This window comes from Mustelus asterias, chromosome 20 (assembly GCF_964213995.1).
Source record: "Mustelus asterias chromosome 20, sMusAst1.hap1.1, whole genome shotgun sequence".
Taxonomy (NCBI): domain Eukaryota; kingdom Metazoa; phylum Chordata; class Chondrichthyes; order Carcharhiniformes; family Triakidae; genus Mustelus; species Mustelus asterias.
In genome coordinates, this window is record NC_135820.1 from 82,735,045 (window position 1) to 82,754,709 (window position 19,665).

General features: G+C 45.7%; 1 protein-coding gene across 2 annotated transcripts in view; it reads left to right on the plus strand.

The window, feature by feature from the left end:
- fer1l4 (fer-1 like family member 4) overlaps positions 1-19,665 on the plus strand; it is a 240,860-nt gene that overhangs the window by 202,465 nt on the left and 18,730 nt on the right. For both annotated transcript variants that reach the window (XM_078237010.1, XM_078237011.1), the window contains 2 exons: positions 928-1,082; positions 10,427-10,587. In XM_078237010.1, the coding sequence (XP_078093136.1) occupies positions 928-1,082; positions 10,427-10,587 (316 nt within the window). The remainder of the gene's footprint in view (positions 1-927; positions 1,083-10,426; positions 10,588-19,665) is intronic.

Sequence of the window (19,665 nt, forward strand, 5' to 3'; positions counted from 1 at the left end):
TCAGGGAGATTAGCAGGGTAAATGCGTAGGGTTACGTGAACAGGGCCTGGGTGGGATTGTGGTCAGTACAGACTCAATGGGCCAAATGGCCTCCTTCTGGACTTTAGGGATTCTATGTAAAGCAGCTGGAATACTGTGTGCAGTATTGGTCCCCTTATATGAGGAAGGATATATTGGCATTGGAGGGAGTGCAGAGAACGTTCACCAGGTTGATACCGGAGATGAGGGGTTTGGATTATGAGGAGAGGCTGAGGAGATTGGGTTTGTACTCGTTGGAGTTTAGAAGGATGAGGGGGGATCTTATGGAGACTTATAAGATAATGCGGGGGCTGGATAGGGTGGAGGCGGAGAGATTCTTTCCACTTAGTAAGGAAGTTAAAACTAGAGGACACAGCCTCAAAATAAAGGGGGGTCGGTTTAAGACAGAGTTGAGGAGGAACTTCTTCTCCCAGAGGGTGGTGAATCTCTGGAATTCTCTGCCCACTGAGGTGGTGGAGGCTACCTCGCTGAATATGTTTAAAGCGCGGATGGATGGATTCCTGATCGGTAAGGGAATTAAGGGTTATGGGGATCAGGCGGGTAAGTGGTACTGATCCACGTCAGATCAGCCATGATCTTATTGAATGGCGGGGCAGGCTCGAGGGGCTAGATGGCCTACTCCTGCTCCTATTTCTTATGTTCTTATGTTCTTATTAATCCAACCTTTTCAATAATAATCTAGTTAAAATGGCTTCCTTGACAGTTTGAAAGTGATTGACTTTTAAAAACTAAATTTGACTGCCCAGGGTCTGCCTATAGTATTTAATTTATACGATTAACAAGGACCTCCACCCTGTCACGTTGAACTGGTTTCAGGCCAAGCAGCAAATGTGAACTGGGTTTCTCAACCAAATGCTTTGATTGTGTTCTTTGCTGTCTGATTCACAGTGAAGGTTACAATGCCTGGCGAGACTGCCTGAAGCCCACCCAGATCTTAACAAAACTCTGTAAAGATTTACAGCTATCAGATCCCGAATACAGGATTGAGGAAGTGAAAGTCGACAACAAAATATTCAAGATGCCCAGTGAGCCACAAACAACGGGTAAGATTTGTTCCTGTTTTGATTTTTTTTCCACTTCCATTGATTTTAAGCTAATTCCACACAAATGCGTTGAATGAAGTTGCGATGTGGGACCTTCGATAGGAGTTGTCTATACAGAGATCTGGGGAACATGCAACACAAACATTGTGGGTCAGGCATTTATTTTTAAAATAGAATGGAAGAAGCAGAAAAAATCTACTGGAAAACAGTGAATTTCCAGAATGGCTTTTGGGGAATTTTCTGGAACATTATGATTTAGAACCAACAAATGTAGAGGCGATTTACCAGAATGGTTCCAGGGATTAGGGGATTTTAGCTGCAAGGTGAGGTTGGAGAAGCTGGGGTTGTTCTCTTTGGAATAAAGGAGATTGAGAAGAGATTTGTTAGAGGTGTACAGGATAATGACAAGTTTCGATAATGTAGACAAAGAAAAGTTGTTTTAGATGAGTTGGGGACAAGCGGTACAGATTTCAGGTTCGAGGGGAAAAGATGCAAGCGGGGATTTGACGAAGGGCATTTCTACACAGCGCGTGGTAATGACCTGGGACTCACTGTTCATGAGGGTAGTGGAAGCAGAGAATCAATCATTTCAAACGGAAATTGGATGAGGCACTTGAGGAAATATTTATAACACGTCAAGGACAGAACACGCAATTGGGACTGACTTGATTGCTCTCCACAGAACTTGCATGGGTTCGATAGGCTGAATGTTACATAATGATTGTATGACTCCATGCAAAAAGACCATGCTATAAATTGCTAGGGGGTGAAGGATAAAGCTGCAACTTATTCTTTATATACTGACAAGCTTAAACTTAGAGACACTCTACATAGTTTGCACCTTCAAGCAACAACTGCACTTGCAATTTAGAATCCAGCAAAGGGGAACCAAGAAAGTGATAAAGAAAGGGGAACGAGAATCTGAATACAAACAAGTGAGAGACATATAACCGACTGTAGAACCTTCTTTAGTTATGTAAAAGGAAAAGATTAGCAAGGTCAAACTGGATGCCTGTGACCAGCGGTGTGCCTCAGGGATCAGTGCTGGGTCCACTGTTATTTGTCATTTATATTAATGATTTGGATGAGAATATAGGGGGCATGGTTAGTAAGTTTGCAGGTGACACCAAGATTGGTGGCATAGTGGACAGTGAAGAAAGTTATCTCCAATTGCAATGGGATCTTGATCAATTGGGCCAATGGGCTGATGAATGGCAGATGGAGTTTAATTGAGACAAATGCGAGGTGATGCATTTTGGTAGATTGAACCAGAGCAGGACTTACTCAGTTAATGGTAGGGCGTTGGGGAGAGTTACAGAACAAAGAGATCGAGGAGTACTTGTTCATTGCTCCTTGAAAGTGGAGTCACAGGTGGACAGAGTGATGAAGAGGACATTCGGCAAGATTGGTTTCATCGGTCAGAACATTGAATACAGGAGTTGGGACGTCTTGTTGAAGTTGTACAAGACATTGGTAAGGCCACACTTGGAATACTGTGTGCAATTCTGGTCATCCTGTTATAGAAAGGATATTATTAAACTAGAAAGAGTGCAGAAAAGATTTACCAGGATGCTATTGGGACTTGATGGATTGAGTTATGAGGAGAGGCTGGATAGACTGGGACTTTTTTCTCTGGACGTAGGAGGCTGAGGGGTGATCTTATAGAGGTCTATAAAACAATGAAGGGCACAGATCAGCCAGATAGTCAATATCTGCTCATTGATCCACTGGAGCAAGCTGAGAGGGGTGATTGAAGGCAGCAGTGCTGGTGAGAGATTAATTGAATTGTTTATTTATTTAATTAGTCAGCTAGTGTGTGTATTTCTTTGGCCTTTACTTTAACAGCAGTTTTTCAAGTTTAAAGTGAAAACTAGAAGTGGGCAGCAAAGGAGTCTGGGAAGGGTTTTTATTTTAACTTTAAAAGTCAGTTACCTGGGAGGTTCCCCCTCATTGATCCACTGGAGCAAGCTGAGAGGGGTGATTGAAGGCAGCAGTGCTGGTGAGAGATTAATTGAATTGTTTATTTATTTAATTAGTCAGCTAGTGTGTGTATTTTTTTGGCCTTTACTTTAACAGCAGTTTTTCAAGTTTAAAGTGAAAACTAGAAGTGGGCAGCAAAGGAGTCTGGGAAGGGTTTTTTAAGCGCGTGAAGTATAAAAGGTAGGCTGCAGTATACAGTCGGGAGCGGGCAGTGTAGTGTGTGGGAAGCAGAGTGTGAGCTATAAGACTTTGGCTCACAGGGCTTAGGCTGAAAGGGCGAGTAGGGGTGAGTTGAATTCATTTTTGCACTTTCTACCTGGTACTGGCAAGGTATCTAGAGGGGATGGGTGTGCAGGCAGTGCAATGTTCCTCTTGCACTATGTTTGAGGTGAGGGACGATGACAGTGTCCCTACTGATTACACCTGTGGGAAGTGCACCCATCTGCAGCTCCTCCAAAACCGTGTTAGGGAACTGGAGCTGGAGTTGGATGAACTTAGGATCATCAGGGACGCAGAGATGGCCATAGACACAAGCTTTAGGAATACAGTTACTCCGAGGATTGAAAACAGATGGGTGACGGTGAGAGGGGCTGGGAGGAAGCAGTCCGTGCAGGGATCCCCGGTGGTCGTTCCCCTTAGCAACAAGTATTCCGCTTTGGATACGGTTGAGGGGGATGACATACCAGTGGGGAGCCGCAGTGAGAGGATCTCCAGCACTGTGTCCGTTTCTGTGGCTCGGGAGGGAAAGGGGGAGAGCGGGAGGGCGATAGTTATTGGGGACTCGTTAGTTAGAGGGATAGATAGGAGGTTCTGTGGCAGCAAAAGAGACTCACGGATGGTATGTTGCCTACCGGATGCCAAGGTCCGTGATGTCTCAGACCGTGTTTTCCAGATTCTGAAGGGGGAGGGGAAACAGTCACAAGTCGTGGTGCACATTGGTACCAATGACATAGGTAAGAGAAGGGACAGGGATTTAAAGCAGGAATTTCTGGAGCTGGGCTGGAAGCTGAGAGCCAAGACGAAACATGTGGTCATCTCTGGTACGTTGCCGGTACCACGTGATAGCGAGTTGAGGAACAGGGAGAGAGTGCAGTTAAATATGTGGTTGCAGGGATGGTGTAGGAGGGAGGGTTTCAGATACGTGGATAATTGGAACACGTTCTGGGGAAGGTGGGACCTGTACAAACAGGACGGGGTGCACCTGAACCAGAGGGGCACCAATATCCTGGGAGGGAAATTTGTTACGGCTCTTCAGGGGGGTTTAAACTAATTTGTCAGGGGAGTGGGAAAGGGAGTTGTAGTCCAGAAGTCAGTGAGGGTGGTGAGGTATTGGGGAAGGTATCAGGGTCAAGGGTGGGTACTGGTAGACAGGAAGGTGGGTTGAAGTGTGTCTACTTCAATGCAAGGAGCATCCGGAACAAGGTAGATGAACTTGGGGCGTGGATTGGTACTTGGGACTACGATGTTGTGGCCATTACGGAGACGTGGGTAGAACAAGGACAGGAATGGTTGTTGGACGTTCCGGGGTATAGATGTTTCACTAAGTGTAGGGAAGCTGGTAAAAGAGGTGGAGGAGTGGCATTGTTAATCAAGGATAGTTTAACGGCTGCGGAAAGGCACTTCGTGGGGGATCTGCACACTGAGGTAATATGGGCTGAAGTTAGAAATAGGAAAGGAGCGGTCACGTTGCTAGGAGTTTACTATAGGCCCCCAAATAGTAATAGAGATGTGGAGGAAGAAATTGCTAAGCAGATTATGGATATGTGTGGGGGTCACAGGGTAGTTGTCATGGGGGACTTTAACTTTCCAAATATTGATTGGAACCTTTGTAGGTCAAATAGTTTGGATGGGGCAGTTTTTGTGCAGTGTGTGCGGGAGGGTTTCCTGACACAATATGTGGGTGGGCCGACGAGAGGTGAGGCCACATTGGATTTGGTACTGGGAAATGAACCGGGCCAAGTGTTAGATTTGGTTGTGGGAGAGCAATTTGGAGATAGTGACCACAATTCGGTGTCTTTTGTTATTGCAATGGAGAGGGATAGGGCCGTACGGCAGGGCAAGGTTTACAATTGGGGGAGGGGTAATTATGATGCGATTAGGCAAGAATTAGGGGGCATAAGTTGGGAACAGAAACTGTCAGAGAAAGGAACTAATGAAAAGTGGAACTTTTTCAAGGAACAAATACTGGATGTCCTTGATAGGTATGTTCCTGTCAGGCAGGGAGGAAATGGCCGAGTGAGGGAACCATGGTTCACAAAAGAGGTGGAATGTCTTGTGAAAAGGAAGAGGGAAGCTTATGTAGGGATGAGGAAACAAGGTTCAGATGGCTCGATTGAGGGTTACAAGTTAGCAAGGAATGAGCTGAAAAAGGGGCTTAGGAGAGCTAGGAGGGGACAGGAGAAGTCCTTGGCGGGTCGGATCAAGGAAAACCCCAAGGCTTTTTACTCTTATGTGAGGAATAAAAGAATGACCAGGGTGAGGTTAGGGCCGGTCAAGGACAGTAGTGGGAACTTGTGTATGGAGTCAGTAGAGATAGGCGAGGTGATGAATGAATACTTTTCTTCAGTGTTCACCAAGGAGAGGGGCCATGTTTTTGAGGAAGAGAAGGTGTTACAGGCTAATAGGCTGGAGGAAATAGATGTTCCGAGGGAGGATGTCTTGGCAGTTTTGAATAAACTGAAGGTCGATAAGTCCCCTGGGCCTGATGAAATGTATCCTAGGATTCTGTGGGAGGCAAGGGATGAGATTGCAGAGCCTTTGGCTTTGATCTTTGGGTCCTCGCTGTCCACGGGGATGGTGCCAGAGGACTGGAGAATGGCGAATGTTGTTCCTCTGTTTAAGAAAGGGAATAGAAATGACCCTGGTAATTATAGACCGGTTAGTCTTACTTCGGTGGTTGGTAAATTGATGGAAAGGGTCCTTAGGGATGGGATTTACGACCATTTAGAAAGATGCGGATTAATCCGAGATAGTCAGCATGGATTCGTGAAGGGCAAGTCGTGCCTCACAAATTTGATAGAATTTTTTGAGGAGGTAACTAAGTGTGTTGATGAAGGTAGGGCAGTTGATGTCATATACATGGATTTTAGTAAGGCGTTTGATAAGGTCCCCCATGGTCGGCTTATGATGAAAGTGAGGAGGTGTGGGATAGAGGGAAAGTTGGCCGATTGGATAGGTAACTGGCTGTCTGACCGAAGACAGAGGGTGGTGGTCGATGGAAAATTTTCGGATTGGAGGCAGGTTGCTAGTGGTGTGCCGCAGGGATCAGTGCTTGGTCCTCTGCTCTTTGTGATTTTTATTAATGACTTAGAGGAGGGGGCTGAAGGGTGGATCAGTAAATTTGCTGATGACACCAAGATTGGTGGAGTAGTGGATGAGGTGGAGGGCTGTTGTAGGCTGCCAAAAGACATAGATAGGATGCAAAGCTGGGCTGAAAAATGGCAAATGGAGTTTAACCCTGATAAATGTGAGGTGATTCATTTTGGTAGGACAAATTTAAATGTGGATTACAGGGTCAAAGGTAGGGTTCTGAAGACTGTGGAGGAACAGAGAGATCTTGGGGTCCATATCCACAGATCTCTAAAGGTTGCCACTCAAGTGGATAGAGCTGTGAAGAAGGCCTATAGTGTGTTAGCTTTTATTAACAGGGGGTTGGAGTTTAAGAGCCGTGGGGTTATGCTGCAACTGTACAGGACCTTGGTGAGACCACATTTGGAATATTGTGTGCAGTTCTGGTCACCTCACTATAAGAAGGATGTGGAAGCGCTGGAAAGAGTGCAGAGGAGATTTACCAGGATGCTGCCTGGTTTGGAGGGTAGGTCATATGAGGAAAGGTTGAGGGAGCTAGGGCTGTTCTCTCTGGAGCGGAGGAGGCTGAGGGGAGACTTAATAGAGGTTTATAAAATGATGAAGGGGATAGATAGAGTGAACGTTCAAAGACTATTTCCTCGGGTGGATGGAGCTATTACAAGGGGGCATAACTATAGGGTTCGTGGTGGGAGATACAGGACGGATATCAGAGGTAGGTTCTTTACGCAGAGAGTGGTTGGGGTGTGGAATGGACTGCCTGCAGTGATAGTGGAGTCAGACACTTTAGAAACATTTAAGCGGTTATTGGATAGGCACATGGAGCACACCAGGATGATAGGGAGTGGGATAGCTTGATCTTGGTTTCAGATAAAGCTCGGCACAACATCGTGGGCCGAAGGGCCTGTTCTGTGCTGTACTGTTCTATGTTCTATGTTCTATCTTTTCCCAAAGGTAGGGGAGTCTAAAACTAGAGGGCATAGGTTTAAGGTGAGTGGGGAGAGATACAAAAGTGTCCAGAGGGGCAATTTGTTCACACAGGGTGGTGAGTGTCTGGAACAAGCTGCCAGAGGTAGAAGTAGAGGCGGGTACAATTTTGTCTTTTAAAAAGCATTTAGACAGTTACATGGGTAAGATGGGTATAGAGGGATATGGGCCAAATGCGGGCAATTGGGATTAGCTTTGGGGTTTTAAAAAAAGAAAGGGCGGGATGGACAAGTTGGGCCGAAGGGCCTGTTTCCATGCTGTAAACCTCTATGACTCTATAAGGTCCATCACAGGCAGAGAAAGGAGATTTTATATCAGACAATAGTAAAATGGCAGAGAAACTACACAATTACTTTGTGCCTGTCTTCTTGGACGAAGATACTGAAAAATCTCCGAGAAATACTGGAGAGCCAAGAGGCTTGTGAAAACAAGGAACTGATAGGAATTAGCATTAATGAAAAGGTTATGATTGAAGAAGTAACTGGATTGAACAAAGAATAAAGAACAGTACAGCACAGGAAACAGGCCCTTCGGCCCTCCAAGCCTGTGCCGCTCACTGGTCCAACTAGACCATTCGTTTGTATCCCTCCATTCCCAGACTGCTCTTGTGACTATCCAGGTGAGTCTTAAACGATGTCAGCGTGCCTGCCTCCACCACCCTACTTGGCAGCGCATTTCCGGCCCCCACCACTCTCTGTGTAAAAAACGCCCCTCTGATATCTGAGTTATACCTCGTCCCTCTCACCTTGAGCCCGTGACCCCTCGTGATCGTCACCTCCGACCTGGGAAAAAGCTTCCCACTGTTCACCCTATCTACACCCTTCATAATCTTGTACACCTCTATTAGGTCTCCCCTCATTCTCCGTCTTTCCAGCGAGAACAACCCCAGTTTACCCAATCTCTCCTCATAGCTAAGACCCTCCATACCAGGCAACATCCTGGTAAACCTTCTCTGCACTCTCTCTAACGCCTCCACGTCCTTCTGGTATTGCGGCGACCAGAACTGGACGCAGTACTCCAAATGTGGCCTAACCAGCGTTCTATACAGCTGCATCATCAGACTCCAGCTTTTATACTCTATACCCCGTCCTATAAAGGTAAGCATACCATATGGCTTCTTCACCACCTTCTCCACCTGTGCTGCAACCTTCAAGGATTTGTGGACTTGCACACCTAGGTCCCTCTGTGTTTCTATACTCTTGATGGCTCTGCCATTTATTGTATAACTCCCACCTACGTTAGTTCTTCCAAAATGCACCACTTTGCATTTATCCGGATTAAATTCCATCTCCCATTTCTCCGCCCAATTTTCCAGCCTATCTATATCCTGCTGTATTGTCTGACAATGTTCATCGATATCCGCAAGTCCAGCCAACTTCGTGTCATCTGCAAACTTGCTGATAACACCAGTTACACCTTCTTCCAAATAATTTATATATATCACAAATAGCAGAGGTCCCAGCACAGAGCCCTGCGGAACACCACTGGTCACAGACCTCCAGCCGGAAAAAGACCCTTTGACTGCTACCCTCTGTCTCCTGTGGCCAAGCCAGTTCTCTACCCATCTAGCCACCTCTCCTTGTATCCCATGAGCCTTAACCTTCTTAACCAACCTGTCATGAGGGACTTTGTCAAATGCCTTACTGAAATCCATATAGACGACATCCACGGCCCTTCCTTCGTCAACAGGAACAGAGAGATCTCTAAAGGTTGCCACTCAAGTGGATAGAGCTGTGAAGAAGGCCTGTAGTGTGTTAACTTTTATTAACAGGGGGTTGGAGTTTAAGAGCCGTGGGGTTATGCTGCAACTGTACAGGACCTTGGTGAGACCACATTTGGAAAATTGTGTGCAGTTCTGGTCACCTCACCACAAGAAGGATGTGGAGACACTGGAAAGAGTGCAAAGGAGATTTACCAGGATGCTGCCTGGTTTGGAGGGTAGGTCTTATGAGGAAAGGTTGAGGGAGCTAGGGCTGTTCTCTCTGGAGCAGAGGAGGCTGAGGGGAGACTTAATAGAGGTTTATAAAATGATGAAGGGGATAGATAGAGTGAACGTTCAAAGATTATTTCCTCGGGTGGATAGAGCTATTACAAGGGGGCATAACTATAGGGTTCGTGGTGGGAGATATAGGAAGGATATCAGAGGTAGGTTCTTTACGCAGAGAGTGGTTGGGGTGTGGAATGGACTGCCTGCAGTGATAGTGGAGTCAGACACTTTGGGAACATTTAAGCGGTTATTGGATAGGCACATGGAGCACACCAGGATGATAGGGAGTGGGATAGCTTGATCTTGGTTTCAGATAAAGCTCGGCACAACATCGTGGGCCGAAGGGCCTGGTCTGTGCTGTAATGTTCTATGTTCTAACCGTTTTTGTCACCTCCTCAGAAAACTCCACCAAATTTGTAAGGCATGACCTTCCTCTTACAATACCATGCTGTCTGTCACTAATGAGATTGTTCCGTTCTAAATGCGCATACATCCTGTCTCTAAGAATCCTCTCCAACAACTTCCCTACCACGGATGTCAAGCTCACTGGCCTATAATTACCCAGGTTATCCCTGCTACCCTTCTTAAATAACGGTACCACATTCGCTATCCTCCAATCCTCAGGGACCTCACCTGTGTCCACCTGTGAAGGTTGACAAATCCCCTGGACCAGATGAGCTACATCCTGGAGTGTAGAAGGAGGTCGCTGTAGAGATAGTAGATGTATTGATGATTATCTTTCCGAATTCTATAGATTCTGGAAAGGTTCCTGCAGACTGGACAGTAGCAAATGTAACCGCACTGTTTAATAAGGGAGGGAGAGGGAGAATGGAGAACTACAGACCTGTTAGTTTGATGTCTGTCGTAGGGCAGCTATTAGAATCTATTCTAAAGGATGTGATAATTAAACACTTGGAAAATAATGATATGATTGGGCAAAGTTATGTTTGACAAACCTGTTGTCTCTCGCATAGATCAGGAGGACTAATGGACTAATTGGGGCACTGCATATCTTTTGGAGTTTTTGCCTTACAGAGGGTTGGGAATTATTGAGTGTCCTCTAACAGTTGTGCTTGAACTCTAGGAAATAACAAGAAAGGAGCAAGTCCCATGATGACTGATGAACAGAAGGCACTGTATGTGTTAAAGCACTGGGAGGAAATGCCAGAATATGGTGTTAAATTGGTACCGGAACACATTGAAATCAGGACTCTTCAAGAACCTGACACTCCAGGGATGTCAAAGGTAAATTGGATTGGGACTATTCCAGATTCAATTATGTTGAGATTCCAACAGGCAGCAAGAGCAACAGCTGCATTTGAGTCTATTCCCAGAGGTGGAAGCAGTGCCTGCAGCCTATGTAAAGCCTATCCTCGACTGCTCAGGGAGACGAGAGATGAAATTGCTGGGCCTCTGACGGAAATCTTTGTCGCTTCTTTGGACACGGGTGAGGTCCCTGAGGATTGGAGGATAGCAAATGTGGTCCCGTTGTTTAAGAAGGGTAGCAGGGATAACCCAGGAAATTATAGGTCGGTGAGCTTGACGTCTGTGGTAGGGAAGTTGTTGGAGAGGATTCTTAGAGACAGGATGTATGTGCATTTAGAACGGAACAATCTCGTTAGTGACAGACAGCATGGTTTTGTAAGAGGGAGGTCGTGCCTTACAAATTTGGTGGAGTTTTTTGAGGAAGTGACAAAAACGGTTGATGAAGGAAGGGCCGTGGATGTCGTCTATATGGATTTCAGTAAGGCATTTGACAAAGTCCCACATGGCAGGTTGGTTAAGAAGGTTAAGGCTCATGGGATACAAGGAGAAGTGGCTAGATGGGTGGAGAACTGGCTTGGCCATAGGAGACAGAGGGTAGTGGTCGAAGGGTCTTTTTCCGGCTGGAGGTCTGTGACCAGTGGTGTTCCGCAGGGCTCTGTACTGGGACCTCTGCTATTTGTGATATATATGAATAATTTGGAAGAAGGTGTAACTGGTGTAATCAGCAAGTTTGCGGATGACACGAAGATGGCTGGACTTGTGGATAGCGAAGAGCATTGTCGGGCAATACAGCAGGATATAGATAGGCTGGAAAATTGGGCGCAGAGGTTGGCAGATGGAGTTTAATCCGGATAAATGCGAAGTGATGCATTTTGGAAGAAATAATGTAGGGAGGAGTTATACAATAAATGGCAGAGTCATCAGAAATATAGAAAGACAGAGGGACCTAGGTGTGCAAGTCCACAAATCCTTGAAGGTGGCAACACAGGTGGAGAAGGTGGTGAAGAAGGCATATGGTATGCTTGCCTTTATAGGACGGGGTACAGACTATAAAAGCTGGAGTCTGATGATGCAGCTGTATAGAACGCTGGTTAGGCCACATTTGGAGTACTGCGTCCAGTTCTGGTCGCCGCACTACCAGAAGGACGTGGAGGCGTTGGAGAGAATGCAGAGAAGGTTTACCAGGATGTTGCCTGGTATGGAGGGTCTTAGCTATGAGGAGAGATTGGGTAAACTGGGGTTGTTCTCCCTGGAAAGACGGAGAATGAGGGGAGATCTAATAGAGGTGTACAAGATTATGAAGGGTATAGATAGGGTGAACAGTGGGAAGCTTTTTCCCAGGTCGGAGGTGACGATCACGAGGGGTCACGGGCTCAAGGTGAGAGGGGCGAAGTATAACTCAGATATCAGAGGGACGTTTTTTACACAGAGGGTGGTGGGGGCCTGGAATGCGCTGCCAAGTAGGGTGGTGGAGGCAGGCACGCTGACATCGTTTAAGACTTACCTGGATAGTCACATGAGCAGCCTGGGAATGGAGGGATACAAACGATTGGTCTAGTTGGACCATGGAGCGGCACAGGCTTGGAGGGCCGAAGGGCCTGTTTCCTGTGCTGTACTGTTCTTTGTTCTTTGTTGTTGTTCTTTTCTTGGAGTCAGCTGTTTAATAATGTTAGTGGGGGAAGAGCAGATGCTTTTTCAAACTGGAAATTACTTTGTAATCTTCGTCCTGTTGAATCAGTAGGGAATGGAGTGACAAGTGCAGGAAAATGGGATTAGTGTGTTGACGTCACTGTCAATGTATTGTTAGTTCGGTTATTGTGACAGTTTTATGGACGCTTAAAAGGAATATCATTTATCTAAGTGGATTTTAAATTACTGTTTGTTCATTTTGATAGTTTAAAGGGTTTTTCAAAAACTTCCACTGCTATTATAGGGTTCATGAGTTCTGTGTATAATTGCTACTGGATGAGTGAACATAAGAATTAGGAGCAGGAGTGGGCCATCTGGCCCCTCGAGCCTGCTCCGCCATTCAATAAGCTTATGGCTGATCTTTTTGTGGACTCAGCTCCACTTACCCGCCCGCTCACCATAATCCTTAATTCCTTTACTGTTCAAAAATGTATCTATCCTTGCCTTAAAAACATTCAATGAGGTAGCCTCAACTGCTTCACTGGGCAGGGAATTCCACAGATTCATAACCCTTTATGTGAAGAAGTTCCTCCTCAACTCAGTCCTAAATCCGCTTCCCCTTATTTTGAGGCTAGTTTCACCCGTCAGTGGAAACAACTTCCCTGCTTCTCTCTTATCTAATCCTTTCATAATCGTATATGTTTCTATAAGATCTCCCCTCATTCTTCTGAATTCCAATGAGTATAGCCCCAATCTATTCAGTCTCTCCTCATAAGCCAACCCTCTCAACTCCAGAATCAACCTAATGAATCTCCTCTGCACCCCCTCCAGTGCCAGTATATCCTTTCTCAAGTAAGGAGACCAAAATTGTACACCGTACTCCAGATGTGGCCTCACATAGAATCATAGAAACCCTACAGTGCAGAAGGAGGCCATTCGGCCCATCGAGTCTGCACCGACCACAATCCCACCCAGGCCCTATCCCCACATATTTACCCGCTAATCCCTCTAACCTACACATCTCAGGACTCTAAGGGGCAATTTTTAACCTGGCCAATCAACCTAACCCGCACATCTTTGGACTGTGGGAGGAAACCGGAGCACCCGGAGGAAACCCACGCAGACACGAGGAGAATGTGCAAACTCCACACAGACAGTGACCCGAGCCGGGAATTGAACCCAGGATCCTGGAGCTGTGAAGCAGCAGTGCTAACCACTGTGCTACCGTGCTCACCAGCACCTTATACAGCTGCAACATAACCTCGCTGTTTTTAAACTCCGTCCCTCTAGCAATAAAGGACAAAATTCCATTTGCCTACTTAATTACCTGCTGCACCTGCAAACCAACTCCTTGAGATTCCTGCACAAGGACACCCAGGTCCCTCTGCACAGCAGCATGCTACAATTTTTTACCATTTAAATAATAGTCCATTTTGCTCTTATTCCTACCAAAATGGATGACCTGACAGTTACCAACATTGTACTCCATCTGCCAGACCCTCGCCCACTCACTTAGACTATCTACATCCCTTTGTAGACTTTCAGCGTCCTCTGCACACTTTGCTCTGCCACCCATCTTCGTGTCATCTGCGAATTTTGACACACTACACTTGGTCCCCAACTCCAAATCTATGTAAATCATAAACAATTGCGGTCCCAACACTGATCCCTGAGGTGCACCACTAGTCACTGATCACCAACCAGAAAACACCCATTTACCCCCACTCTTTGCTTTCTGCTAGTTAACCAATCCTCTATCCATGCTAATACATTACCCATAACACAGTGCACCTTTATCTTATGTAACAGTCTTTAGTGCGGCACCTTGTCAAATGTCTTCTGGAAATCCAGATACACCACATCCACAGGTTCCCCATTGTCCATGCACATGTAATGCTCTCAAAGAATTCCACCAAATTAGTCAAATATGACCTTCCCTTCATGAATCGATGCTGTGTCTTACCAATGGGAGAATTTATATCCAGAGTGGTATATGTGTAATTCAATTCTCAGCACTGGGAAAACCGGAAGACATGAAGTTAGTTGTGTTTAGTAATGCTTCACATGCCAATCTACCAGATGGATATTCGAGCGGTGCTGGATCCATAATATTCTTGGTAGGTAAGGAAGGAAAATGTTGCCCCTTGGCCTCGGGAGCAAAGAATAAGGTTTAGTAAAGAAACTTCATTACTCCAACACTTGAAGCCACACCTTGGGCCATACAAGCTGCCCACAATTACCATCTGCTTATTTATACCGGGTCAGCTGACCCTCACAGCATGTTACCATTTGTTACATTATAGCAGTGCGGGGGTGAGGGTGTATAGACAGAGGGGGGTATGGGGAGTGGGAGGTATCAGGGTGAAGGGGCATTGGGGACAGGGGCTATGGAGTGGGTGTGAGGATATGGGAGAGTCACCTGCTCCAGAACAGTGCCACTGCCACAGTGAATGGCCCCGTAACCTGGCTGCCCTGGAACCCTTCTCCATCTAGGGCTTGCTGCAGGAGATGGTGACCTGACTCCAGCCCATCTCCACTATCCAACCAGGAGGAATCATGGCATCAGAGAATGGCCCAACTCCTGCCTCAGAGGTGAAAATCCAGCTTCCTTGTTTATCATTCAAATGTCAAAACAGCCTCTGCCTTTTGAAAAATTGGCCACAACTCAGTGGGATTCTTTGTAAGGTCAGTCAAACCGAGAAATGGTCTTTGCTGCCTGAGGAACAGCAGGGGAGCTGGCCTTTTCCTAGAGTCTGAGACTCTAACACCAGCGAATGAGAATACAGCAATGAATTGGAAAGAAAGGTTCCAACACAGTCAATTAAAGTAAGAGATAGTCGTTGAAAAACTCCTATCTCTGCCTGACTTTTTCAGGATGTGGAGATGCCGGCGTTGGACTGGGGTAAACACAGTAAGAAGTTTAACAACACCAGGTTAAAGTCCAACAGGTTTATTTGGTAGCAAAAGCCACACAAGCTTTCGGAGCCCCAAGCCCCTTCTTCAGGTGAGTCACCTGAAGAAGGGGCTTGGGGCTCCGAAAGCTTGTGTGGCTTTTGCTATCAAATAAACCTGTTGGACTTTAACCTGGTGGTGTTAAACTTCTTACTGACTTTTTCAGCACATGGGGAGAAACTGGCATTGCAGATTCAACAGATGTAAGACTAAAGAACAAAGAACAATACAGCACAGGAACGGGCCCTTCAGCCCTCCAAGCCTGCGCCGATCATGATGTCTGCCTAAACTAAAACCGTCTACGCTTCCAGAGTTCGTATCCTTCTATTCCCATCCTATTCATGTATTTGTCTAGTTCCACCTTAAATGCTATTGTACCCAGTACTACTTCAGGGTTAGCTCAGAAGCCTGATAAAGAGCAGGTTAGCACACTTGTCTATTCTATTGGTGGGAGTGCAGATGACATTTTAGTAAGACAGGCTGTTAATGAGGATACTGAAGAGGTTATTAAGGCTTTTAATCTGTATTTAAGTGTTCAGAGGGACATTATTATAGAGTAGGCACAGTTTAATAGGTGCTCTTGGGAATCTGACAAGAATAATGATTTTTTTCTTTAATGACCTGTGTTTAGCTGATGGTTGTGAGTAAAGAGCTCAAAAGGCGGAGGAGACTGTATTGTGGTGACCGTATTGATGAAGGCTGACCTGACTTGATGCAGTCCAGAGTAAAGCTAGCATTACAGTCAGGGGCACACAGCAGACAGGGGATTACCCATTATATAAAAGAAAAATACTGCAGATGCTGGAATCTGAAACAAAACAGAAAATGCTGGAAAATCTCAGCAGGTCTTACAGCATCTGTGGGAGAGACTAGAGTCAATGCTTCATCTAATAAAGGGTCATTCAGACTCGAAGCATTGGCTCAATTCTCTACCACAGATGCTGTCAGACCTGCTGAGATTACTCCTTCGTGAGGCATACTTGGTGTGTGGAGTTGGGAATTTGGTTCCTGTGGGAATGTGGTTCAGAGAATGAGAGAGATGTTCCATCTGATACCATTAACTGTCTCCAGTAGTTGGAACAAGAGAAGGAGCTAATTGGTGAGTAAGTCTACTTTACTTTCTAGTCTCCAATTTAGAGTTAATAGGCAGAAGGTAAGCGTAAGGTATGGCAGGGCAGAATGTGGAGTGCCCATCCTGTAGTATTTGGGGAATCATGGACACTTTCAAGCACATGTGCTGGAAGTATCACCGGCTGCCACTGGGAGCAATGGTTTCTCAGGGGAATGCAGCAAGAGCCAAGTTTGGGGTACTATGGGTGACTCAGCTGAATGGGTGGGAAGGAAGGAGAGTGGAAGAGGAATAATGATAGGGGACATGATAGTTAGGGAAACAAACAGGTGTTTTTGCAGCTGTAGATGTGACTCCAGGATGTTATGCTGCCATCTTGATGCCAGGTCAAGGACATCATTGAACGGCTGTGGTTCATTCTTCTGAGGAATGGTCAACGGCCAGAGGTTGTGGATCAAATTGGTACCAACAACATAGCTAGAAAGAGGGGGGAGGTCCTGAAAGCAGATTTTAGGGAGCTCAGTAAGACATTAAAAAGCTGGACTTTGGAGATATTAATCTCCAGATTACCACCAGTGCTGTTTACTGGTGAGCATAGAAATAGGAAGTTTGAGTCGATGAACGTGTGGCTGGAGAGATGGCATAGGAGTGAGGAGTTCAGATTCCTGGAGTATTGGGATTGGCTCTGGGGGGAGGTAGGAGCTGTACAAGCTGGACAGTTTGCACCTCAATGGCACTGGACCAATATCCACGCTGGGAGGCTTGCAAGTGCTGTTGGGAATGGTTTAAAGTAGTTTGACAGGGCAATGGGAACATCAGGGTCGACTCAGGGCAAACTTACAAATGGTAACAGAAGGCAGAAAATCATTGAGTGAGTGTGTAAGGCAAAGGAAAGAAAAGATAGAAAGTGAAAAATAGAGTTTGGCAGCTCAAGGTGAATGTTTTAATGCAAAGAGTAAAGCACACTGAGGACACCAATAGAAATGTGGCAGCGTTGATGTCCTAGCCGTCATAGGATAAGCTCAAAAAGGGACATAAATAGCAGGTCAACATTCCTGGTCACGGGGTTTGCAGACGCGATAGAGAGAGGAGGGTAAAAAGAGAGGGGGCCAATTTTGATTAGAGAGGTAATTCTAGCTGAGAGGGCAAAGACTTAGTGATTTGCAAAAGAAGTAAATGTGATGTGAGAAAAACCTTTTCACACAGTGAGTAGCTTGGGTCTGGAATGTTCTGCCTGAAAGTGTGGAGGAGGCAGGTTCAATCGAGGCATTCAAGAGGGTATTCGATGTTCTAATACAAGGGAAAAGGCAGGGGAATGGTACTTGTTTGGAGAGCTGATACTGACATGATGGGCCAAATGGCCTCCTCCTATGCATAACAATTCTGTGGGTCTAACAAAAGACTAAATTGTTGTTTAACAACCAGGGGCCACCCAAAGTTAGAAATAATTTTTGAGTTTAGTTTTACGCAAGTCCCAGCAGGAACTGGACATGACCGAGGAGCAACTTCCCAAACAAAAGTCCGGAGACCAGAGAGTTGGGACAAAAGTATATCTCAGGAAGACCGTTAAGTTACAGGATCCAAAACAAGATGTTGAACAAGATCCTATTGAGCGAAAAACAAAGAAAGTGCTCTGAGTTACAGAGACAGCTGCAGGAACCAGATTTAAAGTGAAAAGCCAGATATTCAAGGTAAATCAAACATTTGGTGACATCTTTAGAAGCAGCCTGTGAAGCAATGGTGTTGTGTTGCCGTGGCTGGATACCTGAGAGATTATGTGGAAGCTTGAATGCATATGGCAATCTGAAGCAGAAGAATACTGAAAGGAGAGATTGAAATCCTGGAAGTGGATCCTTGGTGAAGGCACCTGAGAGAAAGTGTTGTTTGGGAGAAGATTCTAAAGTTTTCAAGAGTGGAGTTTGGAAACACTGGTGTAGAGATCAGATTCCAGTGAGACCGGTTGGCTCACAGTGTGGTAAGCATCGGGGGGATTTGATGAGGAATCCACAGAAGTTGTACTGGGTGGCATCTGCCACTTGGTTTCAGAGTGGAGTGTGTCTGACCAAAGTTGACCTGTTGGATTACATGAATGTTGTACTTACTGAGAACATTAGAATTCAAAATATTTTGTAATTTGTGCAATCCTTATAAATCTTTGTATACCTGTAAAATAGTGGGAGTGTGTTATAGTCAATCTTTTCTTGCTTAATAAATATTTTATTCTTTTGTTACAAGTTAATTGGAAGTCCTGTGACTCAGTTCATCCATATTTCTGAACAAAAAATAAAAGTTACACTCTGGGTTACATTCCCACTCTGGGACCTGACTGTCCAGTAGTAACATCAGTTGGGATCATAACAGTGTTAACATAGAACATAGAACAGTACAGCACAGAACAGGCCCTTCGGCCCACGATGTTGTGCCGAGCTTTATCTGAAACCAAGATCAAGCTATCCCACTCCCTATCATCCTGGTGTGCTCCATGTGCCTATCCAATAACCGCTTAAATGTTTCTAAAGTGTCTGACTCCACTATCACTGCAGGCAGTCCATTCCACACCCCAACCACTCTCTGCGTAAAGAACCTACCTCTGATATCCGTCTTGTATCTCCCACCACGAACCCTATAGTTATGCCCCCTTGTAATAGCTCCATCCACCCGAGGAAATAGTCTTTGAACGTTCACTCTATCTATCCCCTTCATCATTTTATACACCTCTATTAAGTCTCCCCTCAGCCTCCTCCGCTCCAGAGAGAACAGCCCTAGCTCCCTCAACCTTTCCTCATATGACCTACCCTCCAAACCAGGCAGCATCCTGGTAAATCTCCTCTGCACTCCTTCCAGCGCTTCCACATCCTTCCTATAGTGAGGTGACCAGAACTGCACACAATATTCCAAATGTGGTCTCACCAAGGTCCTGTACAGTTGCAGCATAACCCCACGGCTCTTAAACTCCAACCCCCTGTTAATAAAAGCTAACACACTATAGGCCTTCTTCACAGCTCTATCCACTTGAGTGGCAACCTTTAGAGATCTGTGGATATGGACCCCAAGATCTCTCTGTTCCTCCACAGTCTTCAGAACCCTACCTTTGACCCTGTAATCCACATTTAAATTTGTCCTACCAAAATGAATCACCTCACATTTATCAGGGTTAAACTCCATTTGCCATTTTTCAGCCCAGCTTTGCATCCTATCTATGTCTCTTTGCAGCCTACAACAGCCCTCCACCTCATCCACTACTCCACCAATCTTGGTGTCATCAGCAAATTTACTGATCCACCCTTCATCCCCTCCTCTAAGTCATTAATAAAAATCACAAAGAGCAGAGGACCAAGCAGTGTTGTTCCAGAATCAGTGAGATCACTATATTATGCCTCCGGGGCACTGACAGAAACTGAACAGTG